This window comes from Pholis gunnellus (assembly GCF_910591455.1).
Source record: "Pholis gunnellus genome assembly, chromosome: 1".
NCBI lineage: Eukaryota > Metazoa > Chordata > Actinopteri > Perciformes > Pholidae > Pholis > Pholis gunnellus.
The window spans coordinates 17,613,286-17,634,414 of record NC_136528.1 but is presented as its reverse complement, the minus strand read 5'-3'; the positions used below and the strand labels follow the sequence as shown (position 1 = coordinate 17,634,414).

The following is a 21,129-nucleotide window of genomic DNA, read 5'->3' as shown; positions in this document are numbered from 1 at the left end:
CAGAGCAACAGTATTATTCATTTGGAGTTGTCATTCTTGCCACCTAACTGCGAGTCCAATATTCATTGTCTTTTAGCTCAGTCTGGATCTCCACCAACGCTTGAGGGACATTTCTGGCTGTTTAGCTGCTAAATGGTCCATTATATTCACCAGCTAGTTGCTAACTGTGTCCTACATTTGATGCTGAGCAGATAGTATACAGTGGGTTTCACGTTGTTGTTTTTTTTAACTAAAAACAGCTGCCTGTTATGGAAATGATACCATGAAAGCAGTGATAGTGAACCAAAACAATAAGGTTGTGGTCCGGACAGGTTAAAGGTGCAAGATATGAGATTGAGAGCATTTTGATTGCCTCTCAACAGCTCTCAACATGGCCTGAGCCAGCAGCTCGTAGACACTGTGCTAACGTGCTGACAGAGCTACAGTGTTTACCTGAGGGGGAACCGAAAGGTGGGTGCCACGCTTCAGCAACAACGCTGTAGGTTGGGATTGCTATATAACCTGTAACCACCTGAATTATTTTAGATGCCTAGATTAACATAGGCATCACATAACATTTTCACATAACTACTGACTATGGTGTGTCCAAGATATCATCAAATAATCAAATTTGTGACGAAGGAACATCGTGTTATTGTCTGTGTCCACAAAATACAGTATATAACATGAACTGAAGGGTCTTGAAGGTAAAAAATGCAGATTCTGAATACAGCTACAGAGAGAGAAACAAAGAGTGAAGGCCAAAGACGCAACGAAAAGAAAGAAACGAAAAGAAGACAGAGCACTCTTACAAAGACAAAGAATTGAAGGGAGTGGTATGTTGAAAAAGATGGAAGAATTGGTGTATGTGTTACCAGACACCTAGCCTTTACACAGAGCCAGACCACTGATATGGACAGGACAAACTCATTTGGGATAGAGCAGAATGGAAAATACTAAAGTAGCGTAATGGAGAGTCAAAGAGGGCTTGCGGTGCATTACAGACTGTTGAGCTAAGATAATATGTTGACTTTTTTTTTTCTGTGCCTCCATCTCATTCAATTCTATTCAGCTCAATTCAGTTACATTTAATTCACTTTAAGTGCTTCAAGGTGCTTCACTGGCATTAAAATAAAAACGGAGTGTTTTTCTTGCCTATGAAACAAACACATCCCAGACTTATATAACCTGAAAACAGAGACAATGCAATTCTTTTCTTCACTCTTGTGAAGTCCCTCCTGTCTGATTCTTGAAGGTTTATACAGTATATATATATATATATATATACACACACACACAGTATATTGGTGCACAGATTACCCTTTTATCTCCTAAAATAGACAGTGTGATGATTCATTCGGTGATTTGGGAATATGCTCTTTTTTTTAATTATACTTCATGAAGACAGATTTTAAAGCTTCTCTTATTTGCTCACACTACAGCTATTCCAGTGTGTTTAAAGAGAACTTCTGTGTCTCCGCCTCTCCACCATCCACATCTCTCTGTCTGTCAATGTCTTTCCTTCCATCTCTATTGTATAATTTCAACAGAGCTTGACTTGAGTAGCTGTGCTGAGAGCCCGCTCTCCAACTCTTGATCTGACGAGCAGTCTTGTGTGTGTTGCGACAACCAGTTTCTTCTCACTCCCATCATGATTAGACTAAAACGAGGACACTGTCTGACCCTTGTTGAGGGAGGCACGTGTGCACCACTTTGTGCGCATACTGTATCTATTGCCTGTTCGGGTGCTCACATTAGAGTATGCCTATGATCTGTGTGTGAGAAGATAGGGATGCAGAAAGATAGCTTGTTTTTCAGACAGGAGAGAGGTAAATACAGAAAAATATCATACAGTATCAGACTTCAGCTGCACACTCCCTCCTCTTTCTTGCCTCCGTGTTTTTCTCGAGCTTTAATTATCTCCCTCTTCAAAGATGCCGTTGCATTTTTTTTCTAAAAGGGATACTGTGACTTTGGTCACTTCGAAGAAGTTGTTGTCCTGGCACCAACTGCAAGCTTTAAAATATCACTGCGCCCCTTCAATATTCCCCCTGACACATAAAAGAGCAGCCAGTGTTCTGTATGATCTGTTTGGCGATTTAGCTGACCTGCAGGAATAAGACGAGCGGTTTGGGTCCAATAGACACTGTGGCATTACTGAAAGGGAACGATCTCTGCACGCCTGCGGGGGAACTACATGTCATTTTGTTTTCCTTTTTCGACAAAATATTGTCAAAATAATGAATTTTGGTGGCTGCGTAATGCAGTCGGTATGGTAGAAAAAGGCTGTATTTTCCTGTTGAAATGTTAACTGTGCCTCTGAGACTGTACTGTAAATAAGATTATTGTCATTAATGTGTCCATGTGTGTGTATGAGTTGCTTTGAGTATTGTTGTGGGAGTTCTTAAAGATGACTTCCTTTCTCCTTTAAATTGATGTCCAACTTCTTTCCAGTGGACTTTCCAAGTTTTCTTTGTGTTTGCGTGTGTTCATTCGGTCTTCCTCCCACCGCCAAGCAACATGCAAATTAGGTAAACTGAACATGTGAAATTGTCAATAGGTCGTAAAGTAACAGAAAAGGTAAAGACAATGATTATCTGATTAATCAAAAATTCAATCATGGTAAAACATAATTCTGGTCCTACGATCTTCTCTGAAAGCAAACTATGATATATTATATTCTAGTCAAGGCTTACACACCACTTTAGAAAAGTGCCATTCTGAAATAGTGTGTCTTGTAATGTAACAGCTGTCTGGTGAGATGGCATGCTTGGCTGAAAATTGAAAATGTCACTGTGGCCGTTTAAAACTGCTTATGGCTGAGACTGTGAGATAGATTGCCTCGGTATGAACTCACTCCCAAGTTGAGACATCCTGACTTTGGTTTTCAAATTGGATTCTTTTCAATCGGTAGAATGAATCAGACGCTGTGTATTCATCTCCCATGATAGCATGAGCTGTGGGCAAATGCTGAATGAGAAGGCCTGCGATGGTCAGTGAGCATCTGTTTCAGTAGTGCCTGTTGACCCGCATAATTTCACTGAAGCTGGATGTCCAACTTGGACCATTTTGTTAGTGTATTCATTGGAGTGTGGATAGATTGTACAATTAACACTATGGCTGCCAGTTACATCAAATGAAATGGGGAAAAAAAAGCAGAAGACTGGGAAAAAAGTTACTTATAGGAACACCTGCACCTCCCTCTGCTCTCCTCACTGCCTCTGGCTCTGGCTCAACTGTCTTTCAGCCACGTCGCTCTACTCACTCCACTTCTGTTTTTATGTCCATGAAGAGGGGACCGTCGTGTTCCGGGTCATCCCAAATCAGTTAGTGGAAAAATGAAGAGCACAATAAAACCCTCAAACAGCAAGCGTGCATTAATGCAGGCATACCGCTTACCTGATAATGCTGAATTACCAGATTGTTTAGTGATTTTAGATGGTAGATTGCTTGGACCTTGTGTTTGAATTTGACATGTAAAGTCATTTGATTTGTTTGTATTGTTGATATTTAAGTACTGTATGAAACCGCAATACCTTCCAACTTATCTCACACACAACAAACGCACAGCTAGTGGCTTGCGAAAGGGAATTGCAAATAGTTGTTTACTGTGGACAATACAACTGTGGTAAAGCAGAGGCAATTTTGCGTGTAAGCATGACCCAGCTTTGGTGCTGGTCACTCTTTGCTGGAATGTAAGCCTGCCTGAGTACCAAATGGAGTGACTGCTAACTGCATCTGCCTCATGTCTTGTCTTTGGGATCAGTGTCACAGGTAACTCAGAGTCCAAGGTGACAGCAATCTGGCATTTTAATATCTCAGTCACCATCAGCAACTCAGCTAAAACAAGTCAGAAGCCAATTTACTTTAAATATTTTAAGTGTGATTAAAAGTAAATAAGCAGCTACAATACAGATAATGGAGGAATGGATGATCTGAAGAAAATACCTAAATGATAGTAGTAGTCTCACAATTCTTTATCTTATTGTGCAGTGCTGGAACACCATCAAGTGACGGCGTTCCTCACATTATCACATAATTCTTGCTCTTAAATAATTTTTGGATAAAGGATACAAAAGGTTTCCGCTCACTATAGGTTTTCATCAAGAGGGCAAAAAATGAAAGAAAGAAAGATTCTCACCATCACAACTGGGAAGAGCGTGACTCCACTGATGATTATGCTCGCAAACAATTGGCTCCTGATCACTCAGTGTGTATCCTAGATCACATGTAAATGAGACACGGGAGCCAATAAAAAAGCTGCTGCCATGGCGACGACCATTGACTGGGATACCAGGATCAAGACAAGAGTCTGACTCCATTTTCACACCTGAAAATCACATCACACAAGCAGAAATACCACAAGTCAAGAGGGTGAATGTGTGTGAGTGCGTGGAGTGGGTAATTACACCTTTTTCAGCTGGTTTGAACCAAAAAATGTTGCTGCATATCAGTACCAGCAAGTAATTCATCTTGTGTCTACCAAACATTTCTATCAGTCAGTCAATCGGCCTTACTTTCATATCTGATGCTGAAGCCTGCTGCAGAGCGGCTGTTGTCTGTCGTGAACAACAGGAACAGGACGTTGGATGTGGAAATCAGGAAATGAGGTGCTTGGGTGCCGTGATATTCACCGATGAGGGGAGAAGAGGTTGAGGGGCCATCCCTGATTTCCAGTGTGTCATAGTTGACCTCCGTCTGGAACCTAGACAGACACACAAACAACAAAGAAAACATGCAAAATAACCTGGCATACACAAAGATAACATTCATAACGCATACATAATCTGTGTGCAGCGTACACCATACACCAGCCAATGTAACCCAGAGCTAACAAAAGTGATTGACTGACATTCTACCAGCTAATTTAAATAACTGAGCACTTAAACAACCACATAACTACCTTTATAGCTAACTAGCTGAACACTTTCGTCTCTGCCTGCAATTACCATCAGTTGTGTCTGAAGGGTACTCAGAACCCGTTTTAATCTTGAAACCGTTAGTGGTGCTGATTTAGAAGAAAAATATTTCAGGCTACGCTGCATCTGCTTGTGGCTTGTTTTCAGAGAAAAATGTGCAAAAAGCCAACATCAATTATTTACTGCAGCAGTAACTCAACAACTACATCTATATCTGACTAACAATGTGTCTGAAAGACTGACCAACTAATAGACTGACTAACTTAATAATGTAATGTGTAAAAAACGGACATGCTTCAAGATGACCATGTTATCCATTTAACAACAATCTGACAAGTATTCTGAGAGACTGATGAGCAAACCTAAACAAACCTCTCTATGCCTACATAACCAAATCACCAACCTGTCAAAGTGTATTTTCACAGCATGGTCTGGCTGTGCTTCAATCACCCACTGGCAGTTCAGAGAGTCTTTATAAAAGGAGGGCCAACCAGGAGACAGCAGAACACCAGTAGGAGCTGTGAGGTGGCCTCCACATGGAGCTACAGGGAAATAAACACACAACCACAGAGGGAGAGAAATTAATCACTTTTTCTTGCATCAGTATTATTGCATGAGCACAAGGCTCATATCACATTGAGTTAGCAGATTCATCATCTTTCCAATTTCGGTTAGCTCTCTAATCCTTTCTAAATTTATAGAGTTCATACGTAAACATTTACCTTCAGAAAATATGCTGTGGCAATCTTGTGCTACAGTAAACACATTTGAGTTACTCACGTTGGAAAAAGGGCAAAAAATCATTTTATCGTGATAATTTATGTAGCAAATCAAGTATATTTATGGATCAAATAATGCCAGAAAACGAATCCTCATTTCCTGCAACTCAAAGAACAGTACATAGCTGGCAGGTCTTGACACTAATGTAGAAGTAAAAGTCAAAAAATCTAAATCACAGCACATTCAAATGCAAGAATTAGCTTCAGCTAAGTTTAGATTCCATATAAATAAAATACCTATAGCACATATAGTAACATCCTTTAAATAACTTTAGACTTGGAGTTCATGATCCTTTTATTATCAATAGTGCTCTTCCTCCAATATGTAATTTGTAATAGCTTGTCTTTTACACTCTTACGCTTCTTCTGTTCTCAAGCTGCTGATACCTTCATCCTTCTGAATGATAACAGAACTCCAGATTTTCAGCAAGCTAAATAATATTACTTTTCTTTTAACCGCTTTGTGCACACTGAAGCCGTGGTACTCATGGATGGGATGGACAAGAGAAAGTAATTCTAGAAATAAAACATAATTATCCTTCCCCGTCCAATGGGAGGGATAATATTTTCCCATACTCCATATTTAATAAGGTGACAGCCCTATTCAATTGGATTGTCTCCTCCATCCCATTTATTAACAACAGCCAACATTTGATAATGTCATTTAGACAATACAATCAAGATGGTGGGGATACAAAAAAAGACATACACATTCTCACAGGCCAGTGGATAACATTCCCCTTTAAAAAGTATTAAAATAAAATCACATTCACTGTCCTTTTATTGTTACTTCTGAATAGTAGCATATCTGCACACTACGGATGCATTTCTGTATATTGGAGGCTGCATATAATGAATGCATCTCCCTGAATTAGTTTCAGCAGAACTTGTGCCAATCTCATTTAAGATTATTGTTGAGAGTGAAAGATGCGTGCAAACAAGCTGAATACGTGTGGGGAGGCAGGGGGCTAAAGCAATTAGAGGAGGAAATGTAGTGAAATTCCTAAGTTGTATAAGCACACTTAAGCTGCTTTGTCACCCTATATTTCTGCAAAGTCCAACATTTTCAATAATTGCCCATTGCTCATGTACAAAGTAAACAGTTTGTATGTGTGGGTACCTTCACAGCGAGGTACAGCCGCCGACCACACAACATTTCCATCCTGGATGATGCAAGTGACCTGATCAGACCCCTGGAAAAAGTGATACTTAGGTATAGTACTTATTTTAAGATAAGATACAAGCAGAAAAAATAACAAAATCAAGAAATTAACATAAACACAAGTAAATCCAATCAAAAGTACTTTTTATACATCAGAGACAAATTAAGTAAAGGGGAGTAAACAGCATTTTACTACGACTGCTATTATAAACACCCAATATGCATGCTAATAATGTTAATACTTCTAATAAACATATGTATTTATGTTGTGTGAACACCTTATTATAGTAGATTAAGACAGATATTGGATTTTTACCTGTGTCCTAATGAATCCTTGATCACAGCGAAAAGCCACAGAGCTGCCGAGCTGAAATTGGTCACCATACCTTTGACCATTGACAGGAACTCCTGGGTCATGACATTCATTCTGCCCAAATGCTACAGAGAAATAACAATGAGAGAAAAGTTAAAATAACAGACAATAGACAAAGAACTAAATCAACTGAAATAAAGCCAAATTTCTTTGCAACTGAATGAGAACAAAGAAAATGTGAACAAAAATAACATTCTGCCTACCGATCATAGCATGGATATTTGAATTGTTGGAGTGGTTCAGAATACATGTGCATATTTGATCATTTGACCAACAAGGTATTTCAATTTATTTGAATACCGTAAACGTGGGTCTACCAGAAAAAAAAAAGTTTGAAAATCACTGTCAGTAACTGTGACATCTCTACTGATATGGAAATATGGGAATGGAATTATCTTCACGTGGATTCAACCCTGTCATGTTTAGCTTATATCATCCCTATTCCAGAGATTAACCTGATCCCACCCAGAGCACACGCCCAGTGATTGGACATGTCTCAGGTTGATTAGCTACTGATGGAGAGGAAATGAGAGCAGACAGAGAAAAGTAAAGATAGAGAGGAAAAAAAATGAGAGCAAGAGAGGAAAGGGCAAAACATCTGCACATATATTACAGAGACCGCCAGATGAATGCAAACACATTTGCTTGTACATGCACACACATACTGCATACAAAAACCAAAGGCAAACAGAAAATAACCATGCAAACTTTCACACACCAGACATAGTAAAGGTATGTGAAAGTAGTGGAAAAGATTGGAGGGATAAAAAGATGAGAGGGATGCATAGATATGAGAAAACAGACAAAATGACAATAGACAAAATATTGAAATGACATGTGTTAATATGAGGAGGGAGAAGAGAGATTGTGCTGTGAGAGTTTCAGATAAAGGAAGTGTGAGACAAGGTTGCGTGTGAATGGACAAGCAAAACAACAGAGAAGATGCCTGAGTGAAAGATGGAGATCAATATGATGGTTTCGAAAATAAGGGGGGAAAAAATACAGTACTAGACAATCTCCGCAAGGTGTGTCTACAACGGCTATATTGTATGACTGAATTGACACAACTCAACAGATACGTTCTTTTTTTTAAAATTTTAATCAATGCCGATGTCTGTGCTGGCTCTGTACAGGTATGTGTCTCAACTCTCTCTTAGGTCTGTCTCACAGGCATAAGTCTATTTTTTTAACAATACGCGTATAAACAGGAGGTTGATGCCCATCAAAAAGGCACGGACCAACGGTGTCTCTTGACACAGAGCAGCGGCTGAGTGGCTGCGATGCAGTCAGCTGTGTGTGTAGTTTCGTTAGCCTAACATACTGTTCAAAACAATAAAAGTGAGCAAAATGTTATACCCAGAGTAATATAGTCTATTGTTTTCCTCCATTGTGTGTCTGGCCGCAGAGCAGCGGCTGGGGAGCAGCTTTTTTAAAGAGTAGTGAGTGAGGAGTAAGCATTCACGCAGCAAGCACAGTCAATGGCAGTTTAAGGCCCTGATCAGACAAAACTAATTTTAGCAGATTGGGTCAGCTTTTTGTAATTGTTGTCAATGAGAGTGAAGCATTTTGCGCGCTGCTTTTGTATTGCTGAGTGCCTTGCATTTTCCGCTCTATGCGCCAGCAGCCTCGAGCGCCCTGAAAGCCTGGAGTTGACTGTGTGTGATTCTCCTGGCGGAGATGCAATAACAGTGATGGGACAGAGAGAGAAAAAGAGAAATAAAGAAATGACCTCTAAATTTGACAGCAATATGTTGAAAATGAAGTGTAAAAGGGCTCCGTCTTCAAGCGAGGGCATAGCAAGGTGTAGCTTTGTACTTGTGATTTTTCGTGTGATTTTTCAAGGGGGTTTTCCTACTGTACAATGAATTCTTGTTTCTTGGTTCCAAGTGTTTTGTAGTCATTTTTCACCGACTGATACAGTACGTGCTCAGAGCGGCTCAGCAATGCACTGTGCTGCGGCTCGGCTGTGGTTAATGCAGTCCATCGCAAACAATGCGATGCATTACAGCAGAATCATAACTGTTCATATCGTATGGCTTCAATTTCATAGTATTCATAGTATTTTTCATAGTATTTGTTATAGAAAACCCACAATCATTTGTGGATAGTACATTATGTGAACTATCCATGTTTTTAAATTAGGTAATAGTGATTATGGTTTTGTAAACAGTACAACAGTGATAATCACTATTTAAAAACACCATTATCCAAATATAGCATTGATGTCATTAAATATAGCTGTCATTACAATGAAGTCAGTCTTTAGACGTGACAGATATTTCTCCAATCGGATCAATTTACCCTAAATTTAAACTAATAAATTAATAACATTTATTATGGTGTGTCAAAGTTTATATTTGCATTACACAACATTATTCATATAAAAAGATACTGATATGTACTCACAGCAATACCAATTGATATTCATATATGCATTAAAATGCCAAATTAGAGAAACAGCACACAGATGCCTGATCTGTCTTTCTTAAGTTACTATGTTAATGTCTATGACAAATTTAAATTACATTATCAAAATGTTTCATCAACAAAAATGATATGACTGAAAGTCAAATGTTTTTTTTTAAATTCGGTATTTATCAACAGTAATTGTGATTTTTGTCTCTGTTGACAATAAAGACATTGCAAAATATATATATATATATATATATATATATATATTTATATATATAAAGGGTACTATAAAGAGACTTTCTGTACATTAATGTTTGCGAGTGAAAAAAGACTAATGGCATAGTTCTGCTTCCAATGGTGCATTTCATTTGTGTTAGGATCAGGGAGAACATTGTTTGCATTAGGATTAGAGGTAGCACTTGTTATTCTGTGGCGCTGAAGAGACAATAAATATTGTTTTTTTTTACTTTCACTCAAATGTAACCTCTCAAAGGAAAGTCAGAGACAAGGTCATTTGGGAGGCAGTGTGGGAAATGCTGCAAAACCGCATGGAAATCACAAAGAATGAATCAGAGTCAGTCATGCAGAACTAGTTCAGCTTAGAGCAGTTACATATACAGGGTGCAGTAGTCAGGTCCAAAGCTGACAATGGGACAGGTTTAACTAAGTAAAGCAAGAGACAAGAAGAATAGCAACAACACAGCAAGACAGAGATGGCAAGTGCTTCAAGAAAAGGTAGGAACGTCTTCCCTTATTCCAAACATAGTGTATATTGCAGCTGCATTGGATACAATTTTTTTCAGTTTTTATGTGTTCGTTGTTTATGATCACACACTGTCACAATCCTTTGCATCTATCAATACGCCCTTTTTCTTCCGCTAATAAATTGTATACATTTTACATGTCAGTAAATCGAATCAACAGACAGACACAGACCGGTAGGTAGGTAGGTAGGTAGGTAGGTAGGTAGCACATACTGGTGTAGCTGATATTGAAGCCTTTTCCAGTATTAGAATGATCAGATTGAAATTCCAGTCTCATGATGTGTCCATTCGAGGCGATCTGTGATGGAACATCTTTTCCCGAGAACGTCCCAAATGTTGTTGGCTCAGACAGGCCTAAAATAGAACAGAGTTTAAACAATCTTTTACAGACACGTTTTAATGCTGCTTATCTAATTCCGTCTGAATAACATTAGGCCAAGGACATACTTGGAAAGTGAAGGACTCCTGTAAAAAGTAAAAAGTAAAACACCACAAGAGACCTCAAGAGATGTTTTAAATGTTATTATGGTTAGGAAAAAAATAACTTTGAGATGACTCGATAGGTCTTAGGATTCTTGTTAATGTTAGCACAATGTAATATGTTGTTTTGGTGTTATTTTGCAGAAAAATGTTACCAATGTACATGCTTTAATAAATACTCTGTCGGTAGCACAATGGATTAGTCAATCACCTGCCTGTCAGTGGGATTACAGAATTGAATGAAGTGAAAAGAACCCATTCAATTCAGTTCATTCAGTTCTCTGATACTGTCAAAACCAAAATGGAGGAATAACCCGTTACCATTCATGAATTCAAAATCTATTCAAAAAATATTAGCAGTGGGTTAGAATGTTTCCTTCCAGAGTGACGAAATATTGACACTGTATGCTGTATTAAAATGTTGGAGCCCGGTTTGGCTCTTTCATTGCATTGCTGGGAGTTTTAACAACAGCAGTGCATTACAATGTATATGCTGTTGGAAGCTTTGTGTCTCAAATTGTAGTGTCTGACCTTAAAGGAGCAGTGTGTAGGGTTAAGTGGCATCTAGCGGTGAGGTTGCACATTGCATCCAACTTGAATACCCCTGCAGTAAAAATGCAAAAGTCTCTCTCTAGAGCCAGTGTTTGGTTTGTCCGTTCTGGGCTACTGCAGAAACATGGTGGTGCCACATGGTGGTCTCTGTGAAGAAGACCCGCTCCCTATATAGAACTAAATGACTCATTCTAAGCTAACGAAAAACTACAATTTTAGATCCTTTTCTTTTAAGGCCATTGAAGGATAATTAGCATTTTTACAGGTTTAGGTCTTTTTCTGAGACTATTGAGATGAAACGCATCATCACTGTGCTAAAACAAGGCCATTTAACATAGTCCCTGGCATTTTGGAGATTCTCATCTGGAAGTGTTTTTTTTTGCAACCATCGCAGTTTCATTGTATAATAAGATATAAATTCAAGTAAAAGTCGACAGTGTCCCAAAGTGGGATGCACGTCATTCCATATCTGTATAGTAGTAATGCACTTTGTTTTATGAAAATATGTTTTATCAAATTGTATTACCCTGCTGATACCTAGCTCTAACTTCATTTCCAACTTAACAGAAATATTCACTCAGTGACCTGAAAATACCGAACCCTGTTCAATACCACGTTGGACCACCTTTAGTACGAATAACAGCTTCTACATGTCTGGGCAGTGACTTAATAAGGGACCTGTCGAGTTCTGGTGTCAGTCCTTCACAGAACTGGCAGAGGTGGATGGGTGGATGCTTTTTTCTATAGAAGCTGCATTTGAGTGACTCCCAAAGAAACTGATATCAGGGGATTGTGGTGTCCAGGCCATTAACGTTATTTCACCGGAAGGTATCTTGAGCCATGCATTCCTAGACAATTCTGTCACCATGGCAGGGAACATTATCTTGTTCAAAGTACCAATCAAACCCATTAGGGGTATATGATTGCAATGAATGGCTGAACCTGACTGTTATGTTAAGATATGCTCTGGCATTAAGGCATCGCTCTATAGCCCTTAAAGGACCCACTGTAAACCAATTGAATGGCCCTGAAACTATTACCTGTCTCCCACTGGCCTGTGCAGCTGTAACCATGCATCACCTAATTTCTGTCTGAGACATTCATGTCACAGCATAGTATCATTTACTGCAACTACACACGTTTTGGGTAGAATACACTCTGCTCTTGAGGGTGCTCCCAAATGATCCAAACAGCAGCTACAGATTCAGTAGGGAGCGTAATATAACCCTAAAGGGCTACACAGAACAGAACCCAGCAGGCCCTTATCAGTGAGATATGGAATAAACATAATGTACAAGGAAAGAAATGCCATCCCCAGCAATGGTGATAAGACACATGAAAAGGAGGAAGCTGAGGTGGTTGATAGAGAAATCAATCGCCGCAGCCAGCAACAGCAGCTTATAGCAGGTAGAAATAAACAGATTAACCACCAGCAGCAGCGCCATAATGATCACAAGTAAGTGAGAGACATTGTGAGTTTATAAAGACCACTTTATTGTCTTGATTGAAAGCGATAGGAAATGTAGTTTGAGTGTGATCAGCGATTATAAATGGCAACTGATGCTGATGAGCTATTGGCATGCACAACTTCAGTTCACTGCCAGAACTAACACAATGCTTGTTGTTGCTGATGAGCCACCAGGAGTCTAGCAGATTGGGGCTGCAGGAACTGCGATTCATCAGAAAACACCTGCAGTTTTGTAGGTAGGAGAAGCAGCACTGTTGATATTCATTATGGCTTTCTGCCACCCAATATGTCCTGTGTTTGTCGACTAAGGGCCATCTGCCCACATGGCAAATGGTTGAAGTGGTGTCTTGTGTTCTGATCCGTTCCTTGATTACATTTGAAAAGGTCACTCTCAACAATTCAAGCAACTCTGTGGTCTCAGTGAAGCTTGAACTGACCCAATGGCATCTGCAATCATGTTTTTTCAAAGTCTGACAGTCTTTAAATCTAGTCGTGGTATTTTAAGGGCATGCACAATATCAGATCAGATACACCAGAATAATTTACATGTTATAAGATTACGGTACTGGATATTGATAATGGCTGAGGAGAATGGTATTGACACTTTCAGATTATTCCTGATCCATCCAATTCTTAAAAAGTAACAGAGAGCAATCAGCATGATTGATTGCAGAGTGTTTTAGAAAACATCGTTAGGAACTTACTATTTATTGAAAACAATATTAGAAATCCGCGTAAGAATCCAACAACAAAAGGTGCAATGAAAAGCAGCGTGAGTTGGCAACCCTGACAGGGACAGAAGGGGAGATGCAAGAACTCCTCGGTGATAAAAACTCACTGTAGCCGAAATTGGGATTCTTCACCAACACTCCTACAGAAACTTTTCTTTTAATTTCCTCCTTGACTTGGGAGTTTTGGACTTCGACTCAATTAAGCTACATTCACTTTGTTCTTCAGAACCCAAAAGCTCTTTCACATATTCATTATTGCATTGATAGGCAAGAGACCAGGAGTGAAGGAGAAGCAATGCAACAATAGCTGAAAGAGTGACAAGGTCCTATGCTTACTTATCTAAGAGGAGAGATTCACAGAAATGCCCTTTGTATCAGTCTATCACGATGTGCTCTTTTATTAGATGACAACAATGGCTTTCTGATTATGTTAACCATTTATATACTGTTCAAAAGCGTACCTTGAAGCTTTATCTGATTTCTTATAGTACTGTTTCCCAGCTCAGGTGATTTATGGATTATTACTATGGTTGCTCTGTTCACTTTTGCTTGCCATTTGTTTGTATTTCATTGTTCTATTATACAGGGATAAAAGTCTTGAGTGTCAAGGTCACATCAACTTCTTGGTGAATGGAAAAGCCTTTGGGTTTCTCTGATGCAGAGAAACTTTAAATTTATCGCATTAGGATGCAGATTTATTTTCCTTTTGGACAAAAGCATCTCTTTCTTATGTATGCTTGTTCAAACAGCAGACTGTGTGTCACAAAATTGGCTGCATAACAGCCAACTTGTTGATAACAATGAAACAAATGTTTTACATTTGAATGTGTGACATGAGGAGAGACTGTCAGACAATGCCAATTAATCATCAATGTATGTTATTAATGATGTATAAGCAACACTTGAGAAGTGATCCGCTTATTGAAATGGCTATCACTTCAACCATTGCAATGCTGCGTTGTGTTACTTTTAAACCCATTTTTATTCAATATCAGCCTGTTGAGTGCTGAGGTGCAGCAGTTAAGTTCAAATGAATTAAAAAATATGTCCAGTGTGATTTTGAAAAGCAGAGTAATAAATGATGCACACTTGTACAGTAGTTAATTAACCTTCTGAACACCAATTTGTAATAATTGAATGGGTGCCATACTAACGGATACTGATCCTTTACAAGGCATTTACAAGCCAACACCTGTTTATGGTGGGAAAAAAACAACTTCTGTCATATGTACTGTCTTGGTGTACTGTGTAAACTAAATGCACTTTTAGATTGAACTGATTTGACTTTTTTTTTATTTCAAAGTTCACACAATTTTGATGCAATATTTCTTTCAACAGTAAACAGCCTTTGTGGTTTTCACCTAACTTACTTTATCTGATCAAAAACAGAGGCAGTAAATGTCATGAATGTTTTGAAATCGTGATTACTTTCAAGAGGGCATGTCAGTTATGGAATAAGTCATTTTTCGTTTTAATTTCTGAAAAGAAGACATACAGTGTTGTTTCCATGTGACAGAAGTGATCGATCACTAAGCGGAGCAAACTGCAAGACTTTGGAGCAACAACTTCAATTTCAGTTTGCCCAGTGGAACAGCACTAATTGCCCTGCAATTTTCAAAACCCTGCTCCAAAAAACATCCCTGCAGAGGAACATGTTTACAGCCAGCCAATTTAGCACAACTTCATCTTTAATGACAAGCCAGTCAAACAGGGGCTTTAGTTGATTCAGTTTAAATCAATAACTTTGATTACAATGGGTGATTAAATTGCCCTGTGTGTAGAGGAAAAGTGCACAATAAAATAAATAATCCAACTTTCCATCCAGTTTGCCAGCTAGCCATTCCTCAACCAAACCCAATTAGAAGTTATCTTTAGTTATCTTAAGTTGAGAAAGAGTGCACCCCCAGATTGTTTGAACTTTTTCAGAAAAAATACATGCACATCCATATTCCAGCAATTCAGAATTTGCATATATGCATATCCTGAGGTGTTAATTTAGGAACTAAGTTTTCAAAATTACTGTGATATATTAAGATACAATTACCTTCATCTTTGATCACCAACCAGTCGAACTGTGGCTCCAGGTCAAAGTCAGAAAACAGGAGATGAATGCGGCTACCCGGTTCAGAGATAATCAACCACACACAGTTCAGGTTGTTCCCATACTCCTCTGGGTAGTTTGGGGACAATATAGTCCCTGATGGAGCCGTGAAGTTGAAGAAACATGAAACTACAAACAAGAAGGAACAAAGGAACAAAGGCAGGAAGGAAAGAGGTCAAGTTGATAGGTAATTAGGTATGAATAAATATAGCAATTAAAAAAAGAGGCAAGAATGATAATGCAAAATGAACAGGAAATCAATCAACATAAATATGTCTGTATGGAGTATGTGTACTTACAGATACAACTGGGTTTATTGCCAGACCACTGGTTATTGTGCTGGCACGTGATGGTTCTCTCTCCCACTAGTTCAAAAGCCGACTGGCAAAAGAAGGTCAACACGTCACCATGTTGAAAGCGATCACCACTACGACGACCAAATGCCGGCACCCCAGGATCACCACAGCCTCCACGTTCGATCTCTGTAACACATGACACGTACAGCCATGTTTTTATGCTGATAATTAATGTCAACATGAGACATGGTGACATTCAGATAAGGGGTTGTCTGTTCGAACTTGCGAGGTGGGATTAAATGGCAATGAAATGCATTCATTGATTTGTAGATTGTCTGTGAGACTACTCAGAACATTCTGTAGGGGGTGTTTATGGCAATGATAGACAGATAGATAGATACTTTATTAATCCCGCAAGGGGAAATTTGTTCGCAACAGCAGCAATTATGGTACAGGTAAGCAATCTAAGTAACAGAGTAAAAAATATATATATATATTGAGTATAAAAATGCACAATATATACAGTAAAAATAACACAGTAAAAAACATTAAATGTAAAAAATGCACAATATGTACAATGAAATAGAATAATATTAAATTAACTAACTAAACAGCAGTGCAAAGGTTTAACCAAACAAACAAACATACAACAACAGTGTAACGGTGTTATAGTTTTGTGAATGATTAGGCCAGAGGTGATTTATTGTAAAGTCTTCTTGCAGTGGGTAGGAATAATCTCCTGTATCTGTCCTTGTGACAGCGGCGCTGGATGAGTCTGTTGTAGGAAGTTCTCCACTGTCCCTGCAGTAGGTGGTGGAGAGGGTGGTCCGGGTTATCCAATATGGATAATAGTTTCTTCAGTGTCCTCCTCTCCACCACCTTTTCCAGAGTGTCCAGTTTGCAGCCAACGATGGAACCGGCCTTCTTAACCATTTTGTCAAGTCTGTTGGTGTCTCCGGCTCCAATGCTGCTCCCGCAGCAGACTACGGAGAAGTAAAGTGCACTGGCCACAACAGAATGGAAGAACATCTCCAACATCTTGCTGGATGGATCGAAGTTTCCTCAAGAAAAAGAGTTGACTCATCCCCTTCCTGTACACAGCGTTGATGTTGGTCTTCCAGTTCAGTCTGTTGTCGATGGAGACACCCAGGGACTTGTACTCCTCCACCATGTTCACATCCTCTCTCAGCGGTTGTGGAGCCGTCGTCTTCCTCCTGAAGTCGACCACCATCTCTCTGGTCTTGGCCACGTTCAGAAGCAGGTGATTTCTACCGGCCCACTACACAAAGTCATCCACTACTGCCCTGTACTCCTTCTCCCGTCCATCCCTTATACACCCGACCACTGCAGAGTCATCAGAGAACTTCTGCAGATGGCATGACCCTGAGTTGTACTGGAAGTCAGTGGTGTACAAGGTGAACAGGAAGGGAGACAAAACAGTTCCCTGTGGAGCTCCAGTACCACTGACCAACGTATCAGACAGCACACGGCCCAGTCGGACAAACTGTGGTCTGCCTGTCAGGTAGTCAGTGATCCAGGAGACGGTGGACGTGTCTACCCCCCTTCACCCGCAGCTTCTCACTCAGCAGCAGTGGTGGGATGTTGTTGAATGCACTGGAGAAATTAAAGAAAGTGATGCTCACAGAGCTACCGGATCCATCCAGGTGCGATTTGATGGCGGCGTCCACTCCCACATGAGGCTGATATGCAAATTGCCAAGGGTCCAATGAGGATTTCACCTGCAGTCGGAGGTTGGCTAAGACCAGCCTCTCCAGCACCTTCATCACATGAGATGTGAGGGCAACCGGTCGGTAGTCGTTGAGGCCAGATGGAGTCATCTTCTTTGGTACAGGAACCAGGCGTATAATATGTCTTCCACAGCACCGGGACTTCCTCTTGCTTCAGGCTCAGATTGAAGAGGTGTTGCAGGACATCAGACAGCTGGGTGGCGCAAGTCTTCAGGACCCTGGGGCTGATGCCGTCAGGTCCTGAAGCGTTAGTGGTGGAAGAGCCCTTTGAAGTTGAGGGCCCTGTGTCCATGCAGCTCACCAGGGGGGACAAAGGAGGAGGGGGGGGGGGGGGGGGGGGGGGGGTAGCAGAGGTGTGGTGTGTGGAGGAGACAGATGAGGGCTGTGAACTGAACCTATTGAAGAAACAGTTTAGCTTGTTTGCCCTCTGCAGGGAGCCCTCTAGTTGTCTCCCTCCAACCTTGAAGCATGAACCCTTTAAAAACATACCTATTTTTTAGGCCTCTGCTCGAAAACATCATTATATTCGTTTGTGGTAAGTGCATTTTTTTCCGATGGTATATGCTGAACTTTCTCCACAGCCCCCAAAAAAGGGGGCGCTAGTTAAGTGGTGTGCTATGTTCATTCTACTTTCTTCTCGTTTTTCAACGGGTTAACAAATGGTAAGAACTTACCATTTCTTAAAAGAAGGACTAGCAGCAGGTTCAATGCGGCTTTGTGGACCATAAAAAAAAAAAGCGAAAATTCCAGGTGTCCATTATTGACATTGTTGTATTGAGAAACAAAGTCGTTATGAGAAATTCATTTGATTGTTTCCCTTGTTACAGCTAATTGTCATGAGGGTAATTACAGTGTAATTCAGCTTTAATTGTGAAAGACAAAACAAATAGTGGAGACACAGGTAGATGCAAACACACACTGATGTTTGTGACATTATAATACATATGACTGCTTATCAAACACACATGTTGTTTCTTTCTTTGTTTCTCTATCTTCATCCCTCTTTTTTTGCCTATTCTTATTTCAAATCGTCCCTGCTCCCACTGTGTTCAATGTTCTCCTTATTGCTCCCGCTCTCTCAATCGGATTCAATACACTGCTTTTTGGCACGAGTGTCACATTGGCAGTACTGCCAAACTGGCCTACAATCATATTCCATTCATTTTGTCACTGTCTTTTTTTCATCCCTTCTTCCCCTAATAGCAGTATGTTTTTATCCACTGCTCTTCTCTCTCTCCCTTCCTTTAAAATTTGACATTCTACCAGACGGCTGTCATCTTGTAACACATGCTCCACCATGCTCCTGGATTCGCTCTGGGCAAATACATCTCAAGGTGAGCAATGTATGTGTGTGTGTGTGTGTGTGTGTGTGTGTGTGCATGTGTTCTTCACTTTTACTATCTGTTGGGATCTAAGTACACCCACAAGAGTAGAATACTCAAAGAAGTGGCAGGCGTGTGTGTGAGAGTGTGTGTGTGTGGCCCAGAGCTAACTGTCACACACTTGACGAGTGTCAGGATGGATATCAACAATCTTGAGCCCCTGGTAAAGTCTGGTGGTAGCATCTTTCTTGATTGCTTTTTAGTTTGTTCTTCTTTTCTGTCATTATTTTCTTTTCCTTTCTTTCAAAGTTGAAAGATTTTTACTGAAGTACAGAGCATAGATTTACTACTCAATACATTTTATGCTTCTGTTTCTTTTCCTTTCCAACAGTCATATATTGAACAAAGCAATATACATAATTGAGGAAAGAAAATAAAATAAAATACATGGAGGATAACTGTACTCAAATGTTATAAAGCAAAAGAAAGAAAAAACACATTGATTTTAGAGACCTTTCAATTCGTTTTTTTGTGTGTTAGTCAATTAACTACAAACCTACACTTTGCATTACTGCCAACCATGTTTCGAAGCAAAATTCATACACACAGAGGCTTAGCTGTATTTCAATACATTCCAGCCACATTTGGTTTCAGTTAATTTTGTTTTGGAGAACAGGAACTGCTTGATGTGGGTAATCAATCCCAGTAAACAATTTACATTCTGAAGTTGTTCTGATCAAGTCAAGCAATTATCACATGTTAAAGCGGCTGCATGCAGGAGATGTTGTTGGTTTATCCAACTGCTAGTGTGAGTATCAGCTGTCAAACAGCAATCATTGTAATGCAAACCACTACCAAACTAGAAGAATTTAATTTAAATAAATATCTGTTAGGTTACTATCCATTACCAAATGACATTGGTCACAGCGGGGATTAAGTCTTTGGCCCACTGATGGAAGCTCTTGTATTTGCAGTATTATGAATGCACATATTCAGGAAGTGAGATCCAAAAACCCACCTGCAATTAAAGTTTATGACCAAAAGTGCCAACAAAGAGAACGAAGCTGAGATCTTCGGGATTGTACCTTAAATTGTTTGCAATTTGAGGTTGATTTTCGCAACATCAAAACCCAGTCAAGACAAGAGAACGGCTGCGACACCAAATCAGGCCAGAGGCGTTACGTTTGTGGGCCAATGACCCTTTCCCCACTTCCTACTCCCCTACATTCAACACATTTTCTCGGACCACACCCATCTTCATCATCTTGGTCTTCATTTTGATTTCAACTTCATACCTGTAAAGTTTTGTGACTGCATCTTGCACAACTGTGATGCTGTCATTCTGACAAAATATGTGCACAAATAGACAAACATATAAACACCTGGCAAAGTACTCAACACCGCTTGTGGTTGTTCCCGCTACAGTAGGTGTTTCTACCACATTTTGCCATGACGACACACACACACACACACACAGTCTCAAAAGGTGAAAACATTATGAGCAACATGCTGGTCGCGCCGCTAGTTAGGGTATTACATCTGCAGTGATGGAACAAGGATGGTATCCAGATGCACCATGTTTTAATAAAGTAACAGTTATACTTCTGATGGTATGGAGGAATCATCAAGACATTCAATCCAGATTTTCAGTCCTTTGATGAGTTAACAAATAAAGTACATTATTTACATCGTTACTCTTTTCACAACCAATTGCCATCAGTCTGAAAACTTGGCAGCAGCATTTCACTGAAAGCCTTAATTATTGTAATAAGATGTGTGTGTGTGTGTGTGTGTGTGTGTGTGTGCTTATGCTCTCTCTCTCTCCCTCTCTCTCTCTCTGTCTGTCTCTATGCGCACACACACACTCAGAGAGCTGTAGTGGTTGACAAGTGTAACATGACAGCATTCAAAAGCAAGAAAGCTACACACATGTTGCGTTTCCCTGCGGGGCTGAAAACCTAAGGCTCTCAGGGGGTAACTCTGATCAAAGTGTGTAACATGGTGAAATGATATGATGTGACAGCGTCACATATATACATGCAA

At 39.8% G+C, this 21,129-nt stretch overlaps 1 protein-coding gene across 1 annotated transcript in view; it reads right to left on the bottom strand.

The window, feature by feature from the left end:
- LOC306699065 (CUB and sushi domain-containing protein 1-like) overlaps positions 1-21,129 on the bottom strand; it is a gene marked incomplete at both ends in the record, with an annotated part of 346,947 nt that overhangs the window by 104,041 nt on the left and 221,777 nt on the right. Inside the window, 8 exons of the mRNA XM_079163564.1 lie at positions 4,121-4,309; positions 4,497-4,684; positions 5,302-5,440; positions 6,798-6,870; positions 7,156-7,277; positions 10,602-10,742; positions 15,664-15,849; positions 16,020-16,202. Of these exons, the coding sequence (XP_079019690.1) occupies positions 4,121-4,309; positions 4,497-4,684; positions 5,302-5,440; positions 6,798-6,870; positions 7,156-7,277; positions 10,602-10,742; positions 15,664-15,849; positions 16,020-16,202 (1,221 nt within the window). The remainder of the gene's footprint in view (positions 1-4,120; positions 4,310-4,496; positions 4,685-5,301; positions 5,441-6,797; positions 6,871-7,155; positions 7,278-10,601; positions 10,743-15,663; positions 15,850-16,019; positions 16,203-21,129) is intronic.